Source organism: Callorhinus ursinus, unplaced genomic scaffold, assembly GCF_003265705.2.
Source record: "Callorhinus ursinus isolate GAN/ISIS: 27379988/994484 unplaced genomic scaffold, GSC_fseal_2.0 scaffold25, whole genome shotgun sequence".
NCBI classification, from domain to species: Eukaryota; Metazoa; Chordata; class Mammalia; order Carnivora; family Otariidae; genus Callorhinus; species Callorhinus ursinus.
Genome location: NW_027397087.1, coordinates 18,760,776 through 18,775,226, shown reverse-complemented (window position 1 = coordinate 18,775,226; position 14,451 = coordinate 18,760,776). Strand labels below are relative to the sequence as shown.

At 53.6% G+C, this 14,451-nt stretch overlaps 1 protein-coding gene across 4 annotated transcripts in view; it reads left to right on the top strand.

Annotated features, from left to right (window-relative positions):
* Positions 1-9,758: 9,758 nt before the first annotated feature.
* The window catches only part of ONECUT1 (one cut homeobox 1), a 45,239-nt gene continuing 40,546 nt past the window's right edge, over positions 9,759-14,451 (top strand). For all 4 annotated transcript variants that reach the window (XR_012373630.1, XR_012373631.1, XR_012373632.1 and 1 more), the window contains exon 1: positions 9,759-11,224. Coding sequence is in view for 1 of the 4 variants with exons in the window: in XM_025884030.2 (XP_025739815.1) it covers positions 10,120-11,224 (1,105 nt within the window). In the remaining 3 variants the exon portion in view is untranslated. The remainder of the gene's footprint in view (positions 11,225-14,451) is intronic.

Below are 14,451 nucleotides of genomic sequence, written 5' to 3'. Positions count from 1 at the left end.
CAGACAATAAACCTAATTTCGATATTGATTTTTTTCCAGAATCAAGTGATTTTGTGCAGTGTCTGTTTTGTTTCCTTTCCAAGGAATGGCCGCTTGCTGGTAGATTGTGCGGATATAATGCTGAATCTACCCGAAGCCCGGAGATTATCTGAAACATGCAGTTGATTGTGGACTTTGAAGCCCGATATCTGAGAAGCACCTCTTCCTGGATGGCAGGAAGTTTGGTTTTTGTCTAATTATCTAGATAATGGTTTCAACTGGGCTACGCCTAGAGCCCTAGGATAGATTTAAGGCTCTTGGCTGGTGCTTTTAGGAATTTTGGCCTCCGAGATTCACTTTGTTTAATTTTTTTCCCAAAATAAAGTCAAATAAATAAAAGTAAAAACAACAACCCAAGATTCTTGCTAATGTCAGGGGCCCAGATGGCACCGTGAGGAGCAGTAGCAAAGGGAACACATTCTCCCTGTTTGCGAAATTCCAAGCCTGGGAAAGAGGTGCCACCAGAGCCGGCTGGACATGGGCCACTGCAAAGGCTCAGCGGAAAGTGTCAGGGGATGCCAGTTACAGCAAAAGGGCCTAGAGAGTGTTCCCTCTGAATTCTGGAGCTCACTTGCCTTTTTCCTTTTTCGAAAACAAGATGTCAGTGCAGAATAGAGTTGGCACCTTTTGTTGGAAAGTCTGGAGGTGCAGAGAGGTGGGCCAGGCCTCCACCTAACTATAGAAGGAGAAGGAGGAAGGAAATGAGGGAAGAAAGCTGCAAAGAAGAAAACAGTAAGAAGTGGAGAGGGAAGAAAAAAGAAAAGCAAGGGAGGAGAAAATTAAAAAGGAGAGGTGGAGAGGAAAGAACAGAAGAAGGAAGAGGGGAAAGAAAGAAGTAAACGAAAGGAAATGGAGAAGTGAAAAAGGACAGGAAGGAAGGAAAAGAGGAAAAACAAAATTTAGAAGAACTAACAAAGAAAAAAATACAAAATTACCCCATCCTTCAGAGGGAAACTATAATTGACCTGGAACACTTACTCAGCTCCAGGCGGCTCCTACTCCCTCCTGAAATGGAGAACAAATGACAGTCCCAAGCATAAATTAAAAGCCCCCCAACTTCCTACTCCAATCCAAAAGACTAACCTCAGGACCGCGATGTCAGGGGGCACCCACCCACTACCCTAGCATTTTCCGCTATAAGGAGGCCCTTATAATCTGCAGGGAGGGGTCGTCCTCTCCTCCCCACACCCCACCCCCGCCCCCTCCCCCGCCTCCGCTTCCAAGGGCCTCAGACCCAGCCAGTGGGAGGAAACCTGGCGGCCCTATGCGCCTCACAGGGGGATGGAACCTCGGGCCTGCGAGTGACCCTCGGGCTTTGACCTTTCCCGCCGTCCTCTAGGGTCAGTATTTAACCTTTCGCTCCCGGGTCCCTGGCCCTCGGCTGGGGAGAAAGGGAAAGTGGGTCGATATCTGGGACCAGCGGGGTGGGGGGTGGGGCGGCGCCTAGGCCGAATTGCTCGTGGATGAGGCCCAAACCAGAGCGCTCGCTCCTCTCCCAACGTTTATGAAACCTCCAGGATCCCGCGCTTGCCCAGCGCTGAATGCCAAGGCCCAGTTACACCCCGTGCCTCGTAAAGAACCTGCTGAGGCACGGAGGAGGAGAACGGGCGTCATTCCCAGTTTTCCTGCCCTGTTTAGAGCAGTTTCTCTTCATCCAACTTACTCCCCTCTCAGACATGAGCCCCTTTTGCATTTTGGGTATCCGGAGAGCCTTAGCCAGATGTACTGGAGGCAGTGCGGAATCAGACTTCTGAGCCTCCTCAAGCCCGAAGTGTTTGACTCCTCTCCGGGAGCGGGTGCCAAGAGGACCAGTGAAGAAATCCGGCCAAAGTCTGGGCTGCCGGGCCCCAACGACCGCTTCACTGTCCTCTCTGGAAAGCAGAGATCAGCCTCGCTCCGGCTCCATTCCACTAACTTCCAAAAGCGCCAGCAACCAGCGCCCCAGAGAGCTCTCCCCGCGGGGGTGGGGGAAGGTGGGCGGCAAACCGGAGGCTACAGAGGCCAGCGGAGCGCCCCCCACTCTCAGCTCCCCGCGGCTTGGGGTTTTCGCGGTCTCCCCAGCTGGAGCCGGGGCCGCCAGGAGCCAGAACGTTAGGTTCAAATGCATCAAGACTCTGAAGTCATTTATCCGGTTTCATAAATAATTTTCTTATTACACTTAAGCCCGATTCCTGCCCCCTTCCCATTTTTATTGCGGGGTTTCAGCGGCTGAAAAGTTTCTAAGTCGTATGGGCCGTTGTTTTCCTTTTTCCTTCATTAACATCATTAATATACGCTATCAATAACCCTGTCGTTCAGAGCCGAGTTTCACGGTATTGATCCACGCAGCTATTCATCTCTGCCATGCAAGACACGGAATAATTTTCGCATTACAGTAGCTTGGATTTGCTTTTAATTCATATTTAAAGCTGCAACCGGCTCGGTGGAGCGCTCTGCGAAAGACTAGAGGCGCCTAATTAATAATAAGTTAGAAACGAAGGAAGGCACTGGCGAATAAATAATTAATACAGACATCTATGTCTCTTTGAATATTGCTCCTTTAAAAATTTAGACTTACCAGGACCATACTGTAAGTCTGCAATTTATATTGCAGGGATGATTTAAGAAAGCTATTTTTTTCCTTGAAATACAATACTAAATTATTTACAGTGTTTTGCAAACCTAAGTTCCTTCATTAGCTAGCCCCTCCAGTTTGTTCCTTCCAGGTGGAAAACACCATTTTTTAAAAATAATCATAATAAGAATCATAAAAATCTCCCAACAAAAACCGCTGGCTGTGATTAGCAGCGGGTGTCAGGGGTGGGGGCAGATTGTCCTGGAGAGTCATGTATGGACTCTAGTTCTCCAAGGAGTTGGGGGCTGCCATATAGGGGATTTTTGTTAGGGAAGGTAAACAACAAAATCCAAAGTATGGAGCAGTGACTTTGGGTATTTGCTGGTGCCGGTAGGGACAGAGTTTTAGGTAAACTCAGAGTCCTCAAAGAGCCTATGGAAGGGAGGAGGCTGGGATTTGGAGGGTTCCTGGTTCTCCCCCAATATAAAATGATGATGATAATGATAATGATAATAATAATAATAATAATAAATGAGGATTTCTAGAGAAAGGCTATTGAAATCCAGGACTGGATTCCAGGTTAGCCAGGAACTACAGTAGGTAAGGAGAAACAACAAAATACAAGTGGGTAGAAATGACTGAAAATCGGACACAGTTTTTGTGTGAGAGAGACTAGGATTTGTTTGCAATATTGTTAGCAATATTGATTTTTTTTTGTTACTTGGATTAATGTATGTTAAACAGGAAAATACAGGCATTAGTCAAGTACATTATAATCATCTATTGTTGAGAGCAAAATTTCTCAGGTGAGTGCCAGAGACTCGAGAGGCAGTTGCAGGGACCTCAAGACCACCGAGGCCTAGGTTGGGGCAGCCGGAGCCCCCAGAGGCTGGCAGTGTGGGGAGAAAGAAGCTGCTTTACCTTCAGCTCACTCTTCTCCCCCTTTTAGAATTACAGCCTTATATTTAACCAACCCACTACCCAGGTGTGTCAGGCTTGACCTATCTGCTGGGTTAAATGATGATTAGAGAAAATGAGAGGTGGAGGTGTTCTTGGCCACCCAGTTCCCCCAAAATTCCTCACCTCCCCCTCCGTTCTTCCCCACAGCCTCCTAGCCCCGCCTACAGGTGTCTTGGCCTGGTAACCCTCGGTACAACGCTCTCAGGTCTTGACCCAGGGCTAGGGACTCCCACATCCCAGCACTGGTATCCTGAGGTCGGGCGGGGCGCACAGCCCCAGTGCCTGCACAAATACATGCACACACACAGGTTAGGCCTGAAAAAAGACACACGAGGTGGAGAGGGAGACATGGGAGCAGCTGTTGACAAGCACCTGCAGATCTTCCCAACCCGGACCCCTGGACCTTAAGCGCCCTCCCAGCTCAGAGAAGCACGCCTCAGAGAGACGACACATCACACACACACACACACACACACACACACACACACACACACACTACACCAATCCATATCAATGCCACCCCTCGCAGGCGTCCTTGAGGAGGCCTCCTCACCCAGCTTTCGTGGGTTGGGGGCCAAGGCTGCATTCTCAGCTTTTCTTCTCAACGCCCCTCCTGGGCCCTGTGTCACCACATTTATGTGGCAAGACCCTGAGATGCACGCACGCCCCGCCGCGCAGGTGAAGGTCTTTGCCGAACTCCAGTGAAGCTAAAGGGCATGCACAGGAACCCTAGGGCCTTGGATGGTTCAAGGGGAGAGGAGAAAGTGAGCTTCAGGGTTAGAGGGCAAAGTCCCAAGGAAAAAATTTCTGGGCGCCTGAGACTTCATAATTCTGGGATGGTGAGTGAGCCAAAGGCTCGCCCAGAGCACAAGGGGTCCCACACTCTGAGGATGGGTTCCTGTGCTAGTCACTTGCCAAGACCAGCAAGGCGGACAGGGCCAGATGGGCAAGAAAAGAAATAAGAGTGGAAACTATGAAGGGGAAAGGACAGACGAAGGAAGGGAAGAAAAGAGGAGACTCAGCCTGGAGAAAACAAAGGACCCGGCGGGGGCCAAGCTGACCGTGGAGAGAAATGCCGGCAAAGGGCGGGGAGCCCGGAACACCGGCGTTTCATTTTTAAATCTTCTAGGTGTCTGCGGGTCAAATAAAGACAAGGGCAGTAACGATTATTCTGTTAAATCTATGGTACTTGACTGCGCAAACACTAATTGATTAGACACCAAAATGATTTGTTTAAAGAGTTTTCCTTCCCAAGTGCAGCTGTTCTCGGGCCCGGATGGACGTTATCCTACGAGGCTGCGGAGAAGCCCGCCAAGTGGGCTGTGTGCCCGACCGCAGAACCCGCAATCTACACGGGGTAGGGGGCGGCTGGTCCAAGCCTCTCCCGCCTCAGGTTCGAGGCTGGGCCGAGACCCGCGACTTCCGCCCTTCAGGGCTGGAGGATGGTGCCCCGGAGACAGTCGTGAGCCGACTTTGCCCTCCACCTGCCCCCTTTGCTCCGAATTTTACTCACTTCGGGTCGCTTTGACTTGCACCATAAGGGACGCTTCTCTCTTGCCCCTGTCTTCTCTAGCCCCCAGCCCTGGTACCTTCTAACCCCGCGCGGGCGGCCAATCCAGAACGGAGACCCAGATGGGTGACACCGGAAGAGGAGCCTTAACCATCGCCCCAAAACTGAAAAAAATTCGTCGCCCCCCCGCAGCCATTATAGGTCTCCTTTGTAATATACTTCAACTGTATAGAGATAAGACCAAGAAAGAAAATCCACTGAAGGGTTGGTGAGAGAGGGCCAACTCTCCCGGAATAGAGCTGACTGCGACCAGCGCTGGGTCCTCTGGCCAGAGCATCACCCGGAAGCTTTGGACCCTTCCTGCGGCACCCCCCCACCCCCCCGGCCTCAGGACAGACCATCTCCCTTCAGCGCTCTCCCCCTGAGGCTTTAAAAAGCCCTCGCCAGAGTGGAATGGATTTAAGCCCTAGAGAAGTCGCCTTTATTTTATAAAATGACCCAGGAGAGGAAGTAATCAGAGATGCTCCAGGAGGGGTCTGATGTCGTGAGACTGCTGCCAATGCAATCTTCGAATCTTCTAGAACCCAGAGTCAGGAGGGGTTGGCATGAGCCCTTTACCAGTACATCTTCTCTTTGGGATTTAGAGGGGGTGGGTAAGAAATGAAACAGAGTGCAAAAGTAGAGTTATATATATTTTCATACACATACATACTTACGTCATGGGCAAAAACCATAATTTAGGTTGTTAAGCTTCCTTTTTTCCCTTAAAAAGGGGAAAAAAGTTAACAGATGAATACAAACTATATGCTAAATAGAAGATCAAAGGTTACCGAAGAGGGGTAGAATAATTGGTTACCACTTCCTTGGCCCCCAGAGAGTAGGAAAAGCCACTGACTAATTTTTTTTTTAAATTATTTTCAATAGTGAATCACCAGGTCACTTTGAATTTTTTTGGTGTTCTATTCTAAGCAATTTCCTGAATAAAATTTCTGCAGAGGTGTGAAGAAGGACAGGAGAGGCCGGGAGGAAGCACCCATGATCAAATCCTTCATGGCACAGTTACCAAGTTCCATACCATTGCCAGACACCAAAGAAATGGTTCCTCACCACGAGTTTAATTCTAGACTTGCTACAGGCATCAGAAATTCTGGTGAGTTCCATTCTGAGACTGGCCAAGGTGTCAGCCTCCCCCTAGAGCCATGGATGGGGGAATCTGCCCTGACACCAGGTTTGCTGTTTGTGTGGTCAACAAATGGGAAGTAAACATTTGATGGCTCAGGGGGGCTAGAAACATTTCTTTGGAATGGTCCTGAAAACTGGTCCTGAAAATAGATATGTTACATCTCTATTACTCACAAAAAGAACTAAGGCAGGAACTCTGAAACTGATGGAAGTTTCTGAGAGAATCTTGTGTGGCCAGCATTTGGGAAAATGGCCTTATTTTCAGTCGCTTTTCTAAGTATGGTGGAGTTGCCTGGCAAGCTGGACCAACTCAGTACAGGAAGGATTGTACCTGCCCAGGCACCACCACCCAACATTTACAAAATAAGCCGTCTAAAATCCTTGTTTCCACACTGAAAATATTGCCAGTAACAAACATCCAGTCCATAGTCTTATTTCCTTTTTTCTTAAATATATACACGAGTGTAATTTTGTGGTGGTGATTGACCCTATTTTTCTTTCTTTAATTTTCCTGCAGCTACTCAAAATCTAACCAACTGATAGTAAGCCCTCCCCTCAAACTTCTTGGCTGGTATAAAAAATTGAACAGCATCCTGTAATTGCATACACTAACCAAACAAGCAGTTTTAAGGGACTCCTCTGTGGTCTCTAATTCTTTCATTCCCCATAATGCAGGCATTGTGCTGGCACTGGAACGGGGAAAGGAAGAGAGGAACAAAATGATGAAAAGCTATCCCAGCCCTCCAGCAGTTGACAATCCATCTAGTGTCCCTCTCACACATGTACACACATGTACATTCACCTTTAACTAGGCCATCCTTCCCACTCATCACACATCCTTAGTAATAGGAAAATTTTCCAAAAGGTCAAATAAGAATACAATGTTTCTTTAAAAATCACTGCAGTTCCGTCAACTACAGGTAAACAATGGTAATGAAAGGCATGAAAAGCCAAGAAAGATTAGGGAGATTTGCAAACCAAAGCAAGTCCTCCACACACATTAACTAAACATAGATCTTTCCTTTGGCTTCTCCTTTAGGGACCAACACTGAACCAGACTGCTTTTCATGGTGCTTGTGGGGGCAGTGTTGAGCTCACCTGAACTCAGCCCTCTTCAGGTAGGCTCCAGGGGCCCAGCCGGGAACCATACATGAAGAGGGGTTTCCAGGATCAAGTCCCTAATAACTGACACAAAGAGAAAACCATGAACAATTTGTGCATTTAGTGGTATTTACTTCTTTCTTTTTAACAAACTGTCTTTTGGGAAGAGAGTTGTCATAAGGGCAAATCAATCCTTTCAGAGGTGATTAAACTGGGGCGGGGGGGATTCACAACAGTTTAGCTCAAAGGTAGCCTGCTAGTGAAACCCATTGTTCGGTCTTATATGAGAGCTACATGCTCTGTGTTGTAGGAAAAGAGAACAGAAACAATAAGGAACCAAAAATGCAGCTTCCCACCAAGATACTGTGATCCACTAGGCAGAAAATATGTTCTATGCTTTTGTGTCTAGGTGTATGAATAGTTAGATATATTTTAAAATAGAGTAATTCTGTTTTCTGAGCTCCTTTATGTCAGTGTGTTTCCCTCCCCCAATTTTTTCTTCTCTGGGGGCCTTAAATTCCTAAATATTCACTGTGCAGGTAGACACTAAGTCTACCAAGATAGATTCCCATTCCCCGGGTCTCCATGGGCATTATTTGGACAAGATAGGAGTGCCTCTGCCGATGAAGCCAACCAGATTAACCAATCCCAGGACGTGGCCACTTTCAAGGAAGTCAGGTTGGACTGTACCCACTGGCTTTGACCTACTTGGATCATGATGTTGCCCTGGTTGTGCCAGGAAACTGGATAAAGAAATGAGCCTCCTCATGCCTTAGCTGGTGGAAAATTTCCCCCAAGGATTGGCTGGCCCAAGTGTTTGCCTAGGGGACTCAGCCACCAATACCCCCACCACCCCAGCCCTGGCCTCTCCGAGGGTCTAAGAACATTTTCAGCAGAGACACTGTTGGTGGGCTCTGATTCAGTGAGTGCCCCAGGAAAGGAACATACAGTGTAAGTTTGGCCCAGCAAAGGCCACACACACTTTGTTCCACATCCAGACCCAGATACCCAGGCTCTGAGATGCTGTCCCCCATTGTGACCACTGTTCGCCCGGGGCTGAGGCTCCGCGCTGACCCGGTCGTAACTGCCAAGGGCTGGACAATGGGCACATCTGTCCTTTCTCTGAGGGATGAAAGCACCTAAGCAGACACGGCTCTGCCTTTTGTTACGGATTTTTTTTTCTTTCTTTTGTAAATGAAAGAAAGCCTCGGCATGTGGTGGCCGGGTATACGTCCCACATTGGGGGCCTCCCCACGCGTCCCCACCAAGCCCAAGGACCAGGTTCGATTCCAGATTGGAGCGTGATTGTGGGAAGCGGACAATTATGCCCGAAGCTGAATTGATTTTCAAATCTGGAGGCTTCTCGCGGGGACGCCGGGAAGAGGGCGTCCCTACGGGCCAAGCGGAGACCGGCGCGCCTGGTCCACTCTGCCGGCGTCAGTCCTTCCCGCAAGCAGCGGCCTCTGGGTGCTTTACCAGGAGGGTCATAGAGGAACCGCAGGAAGAGCCCAAGCCTCGGCAGCCCTACCCACACACAGAAGTTAACGTGGGAACCCACCAGGGCACTCCCCACCCGCAACATGCGCGCTCGCGCGCGCACACACACACACACACACACACACACACACACACACACAGTCAGTCGCGGAGCAGCACACCGCCTTATTATCAGCTGAGATGAAGAAGGACCCAGGCGGCGGGAGACAACGAGGTATGGCCAGTGCCAGAATTCTTGGCATGAGCGTTCCCCTCTCCGGCCCGTGGAAGAGGAAGGGTGGGCAGAGGGTCAACAGTCACCAAGCTGACCAAGGCATTTAAGATATTTGCTTCTCCTCCCTCCAAAACTGCCGAGCACCTGAGGATGGGGAGAGCGCGGACTCCCAGAGGCCCTCTGGGAAATAAAGCTCGGTAGGCCAGGGTGGAAGGAGTTACAACAGGCTGAGGCTCCCCGGGCAAGCTACACCAAGAGGCAGCAACTGGAGAGAAAGGTGAGGACTTTCCATCTTGGCTCACCAACCGGGATGGGAGCCCGGCAAGTGCTGCTAGGTGAGGGCCCACCCCAGCCTGGGAGCCGAGAGGGGCGTAAGTCTCCTGGGGTTGCGTTGGCTGCCCCAGGTCGCGCTCCACGCCAGGCCTTCGCACGTGCGCGCCGCTCCAGGGCCACCCGGCGCCGCAGTTAAGGCGCGGGGCCCCCCTTCATCATTTGTACGGGGACGTCACGGGCCGCGCGCGCGGGGGCTCAGGGGGCGGGGCCGAGCCGCGCGCTTGCGCGCTGAGCCCGGCGGGCGTGAGGGCGGGCCGCGGCAGCGGCGGCGGCGGCGGCGGCAGCGGCGGCGGCTGCGGCGGAACCGCGGCCACAGAGTCTGCAACAGTAACCAAGCCATGGCTGGAGCTGGCCAGCGGCGCGGGCAAACAGCAGCCGCGGAAGACGCGCGGACTGCGTCAGGGGAGCCGGGGGCTTCAGAATTCTAAGAAGGAGAGGGGCGAGAGGGGGCCAGGGGCGGGCGGGCTGGGGGCGCCGCGCTCGCCCAACGGCACGGATCCTTTTTGGAAATTAATATTTAAAAAAAAGCCGAGGACGCAGAGGGGAAGGTGGGGGCAAGAGGGAAGGCGAGACACACAGAGAGGGAGACAGAGCCCCACAGTGAGAGGAAGGAAGGAAGAAAGGCAACAGTCGCCGGCAGCCGATGTGAAGACCGGACTGCGTGCGCCCTTCGCCGCCTCTGCCCGGCCTCATCGATGTTGTGTCCGCCGCCCGCTCGCCCGGATCACGATGAACGCGCAGCTGACCATGGAGGCGATCGGCGAGCTGCACGGGGTGAGCCATGAGCCGGTGCCCGCTCCTGCCGACCTCTTGGGTGGCAGTCCCCACGCGCGAAGCTCCGTGGCGCACCGTGGCAGCCACCTGCCCCCTGCGCACCCGCGTTCCATGGGCATGGCGTCCTTGCTGGACGGCGGTGGAGGCGGCGGCGATTACCACCACCACCACCGGGCCCCCGAGCACAGCCTGGCCGGCCCCCTGCACCCCACCATGACCATGGCCTGCGAGACTCCCCCAGGTATGAGCATGCCCACCACCTACACCACCTTAACCCCTCTGCAGCCGCTGCCGCCCATCTCCACCGTCTCGGACAAGTTCCCTCACCATCACCACCACCACCATCACCACCACCACCCGCACCACCACCAGCGCCTGGCGGGCAATGTGAGCGGTAGCTTCACGCTCATGCGGGACGAGCGCGGGCTGGCCTCCATGAATAACCTCTATACCCCCTACCACAAGGACGTAGCCGGCATGGGCCAGAGCCTGTCGCCCCTCTCCAGCTCCGGTCTCGGCGGCATCCACAACTCCCAGCAAGGGCTCCCTCACTATGCCCACCCGGGCGCCGCCATGCCCACTGACAAGATGCTCACCCCGAACGGCTTTGAAGCCCACCACCCGGCCATGCTCGGCCGTCATGGGGAGCAGCACCTCACGCCCACCTCGGCAGGCATGGTGCCCATCAACGGCCTTCCTCCGCACCACCCCCACGCCCACCTGAACGCCCAGGGCCACGGGCAGCTCCTGGGCACGGCCCGGGAACCCAACCCTTCGGTGACCGGCGCACAGGTCAGCAATGGAAGTAATTCAGGGCAGATGGAAGAGATCAATACCAAAGAGGTGGCGCAGCGTATCACCACCGAGCTCAAGCGCTACAGCATCCCACAGGCCATCTTCGCGCAGAGGGTGCTCTGCCGCTCCCAAGGGACCCTCTCGGACCTGCTGCGCAACCCCAAACCCTGGAGCAAACTCAAGTCCGGCCGGGAGACCTTCCGGAGGATGTGGAAGTGGCTGCAGGAGCCGGAGTTCCAACGGATGTCTGCGCTCCGCTTAGCAGGTGAGCGGGCCAAGGAGCTGGGCGCGTGGGGAGAAAAAGGAATTGGGGAAGCTAAAGAGACCGAAGGAGGGAAGGAAAAAGAGAGCTGGGCACGCATCATCCCATCCTCCTTTCCCCAAAGGGAGGTGGGTAGTTCCCTGGGCCTGGAAGAGCCAACGACGGCTCCAGGGAGCAGACCGCCTCCTCCAGGACTCTGTGCATTGGGCTGTGGTAGGCTCCGAGAGCTGAGCGGTACCGCCTGGGCTAGTGCGGGGACGCGTTTGTGCGCGGAGACTGCTGGAAGCGGTCACGGCGGGAGGCGAAGAGAAACCCCCGCACCTGGCCGGACACGGTCTGTGCGTCGCTTCTCATTTGGGCACTCTGGGTTTGGGAAGAGGGAGACAACGCGTGTGTGGAACTATGCGCAGATGCTGCCAGCTAGTACCCCTGGCACATACCCGGGCGTTGGGTTGGACCCTGCCGGAACCGCACGCCCACGTTTGGCTGAACTTGGTGCGGTGACCCTCCCCCCCCACCCCCACCCTCGTTCTCACTGTATTGGCGTGAGGCAGGGGTGGGAGGGATGGGGAGCACACTCTGAGAGTTCCGGTAAAAGGTTCCGAAGCCGCGGGAAGGTGTGTGTTTGACGCCGAAGCTGTTTAAGAGTTAGCCAGCACTCTGCCCTGGTAACCGGCTGTGGAAAGGAGAGGAAGGCAGATGGTGCCGAGGTAAGGGTGAGGGCTGCGGAACAGCAAGGGCGCTTACAGCTGAGCCCAGGGACCGCCTTTGCTGCCGACTCATTTACGACTTCACATTTCGTTTTATTCCTCTGCATGATGTTTCGAATGTATCCCCATGCATGGGGGTGGGAGTGTGGACATGACTCCCATATCTGCGAGCAGAGGTCTCCCGGCCCCAAACCCGGAGGCCCGGGTGTTTCTGAGTTGAGCTGAAAAGTCTCCATGGCGCTGCACAGACAGCGCCTAGCCTTCTCAGCCTCTCCAAGCCAAGGTGCATGGAAGGCTCCAGGAAGCTGGCCGAGGGGACAGCTTAGCCTAGTCTGAATCACACCAGAGATTTCAAGCTGATTTGGCGACCCCCGAGGGCAGAGGACACAAGAGGAGGTAGAGCCAAGGGCAGCCGAGGGCGGACACGGTTTGATGAGACCCTGCCGACTTGATTGACTCCTGGGTCCGTGCTACTCCCCCCACCCCAGTCTCAGGCTGGTGCCCTGGCCTGAGTCCTGGCCGAGGAGAAAGGTAAAAGCCGGAATGAGGGTTTGTTAATTAACTGATCGTTCTCCATTAATTCGTCCCTGGAGAATGAGAGACAGTCAATCCGCTCAGAGCCGGGGGCACTGAGCCGTTTCACAGTCTAAAATCAAAGCGAGAGGCCAGAGCCCCCTCCCCCACCTCATGCGGGCCAATGAGAAGCTAGAGGGAGGCAGGTGCCGGCGTGCCAGTGAGCCTGCGGCGGGAGCCGGAAGCAACCCCAAAGCACTCTTTGGGTCTGGGCACTGTTGGCCTCCCTCCGTGTGCCCCAGTTCATGAGTCTCTGCCCCGCCAGGTGTTCCAGCCCAGCCCTGTGCTCCCTGGTTCCAAGCAAAATCGCCACGCAGGCTATTAGTGCAGCTTCTGCCTGGAGGTCGGGAGAGGTGGAGAGAGGAGGACAGGAAGGGAAAGGGAGAAGTTGACAAGGTGCCCTCTGGGGCTCCCACGAATCCGTTCCCTAGCCCTGTGTGCATCCACCATGTCGCCTCCCACCCCCATAAGCTGACTGAGACTGGAGGGCAGCTCAGGTTCTAGAAGGGGTGGGAGAAACGGATACCCTTCTCCCTGACTGCTCAGCCTCTGCGGCGCCCAAAGTAGTCAGTGCCTTTTCACAAGCCCACGTCAGCTTCAGAACCTTGTACCCAGGCAGTGCTCATATAGGCCTGTCAGTGGGGTGGGGGGAAATGGAGGAAAGGGTTGGAAATGAAAAGGGATTCCCCCCCAAGCTTGTTACCCCCCACCTTGTGAAGGTGCCCCAGTCACCCCCTGGAAAATCAGGCTGACAGGTTCTGTTCAGAAATGACCCCCGGCCCTGGAAACCCGGCCTTGCGCTCCAATCAGCGCGAGCGCGCTCTGACCTACACGCATGGGTGCCGCCGCAGGGCTGTTGAAGCGGGAGCACTAGTGCTGAGACCCTCCGGTGGAGGCGTGGGCCCCATGCCAGCCAGTGGTCACCGGACCCAGGACACTCTGGCACCCAGTAGCCTAAGATGAATCCGGCTCACCTGAGGCACGTGGCCTTTTTCTTTGCAAAAAATAGAAGGAAAAAAAGGAAAATCGGAGACTCTGGCAGGACAAAATTTGGCGCCCAATCCCAAGTGGAATTGCGTACCAGGACCCGGATGGAGCGTCGAGTATTTAATTTTCCTTTCTTTAACTTAATTGAAGGGGTGGGAAAGGCTGGGATGGGGGCACTTGCGGAGCGAGCCCAACCGGGAGCAATCCCATTACACTGCAGGAACCACGACCTATTTTAAAATCACGGAAAAACAGGGAGCCTTCCCTTTAACATTTTCATTTGGGGGTGGGGAGTGATGCGTTTCCTGGACTCTCCAAATGATCCCTAGTAGGCCGGATTACAGATTTGAACAAACGCATTGCAGGGCACTTTGGCCAAGGCTGTGGGACATTGCCTGCCCCTCCCCACCACCAGCCTCCACGCACAGGGGTGCCCCTTGCTGTTTGGCTCACTGTTACACTAAAGACCCCTCAATCTTGTCCTTACCCCTCGGGCGGTTCCTTCGCTCATTGGCGAAGAGTGGCTTCTCCACGCCCGTCCCTGTACACGAGGTTCCACGAAGCCTGTTGCAGAGAGTCAAAACCTACACACTTGGCAGCATGTTTGGGGACGCGCCTTCTCCTTACAAAATTACATCGGCTTGGTGGAAGATGGGAGACAGGAGGAAATTCTCACCAAATTAACTACCTTTAAAAAATCAATACGTGTTCCCTCAATATAATACTTGCTGCTGCCCCATTAAAGTACAGTGCAGCTAGGTTTGCGGCCACATCTCATCTGAGGTGAGGTGGGCGGGCTGGACTATATGGGTGGGTGGGCGCCTCCCCTCTGAGTGGGCACCTATTAAGACTTGAAGAGATTAGTTTCCAATTAAAGATTTCAGAAGGCTTTGGCCACAGTAGGGGAGTGGTCAGCGTTTGAGGAGGCTGCAACGCGCACCCACCAGAGGGCACAGCATG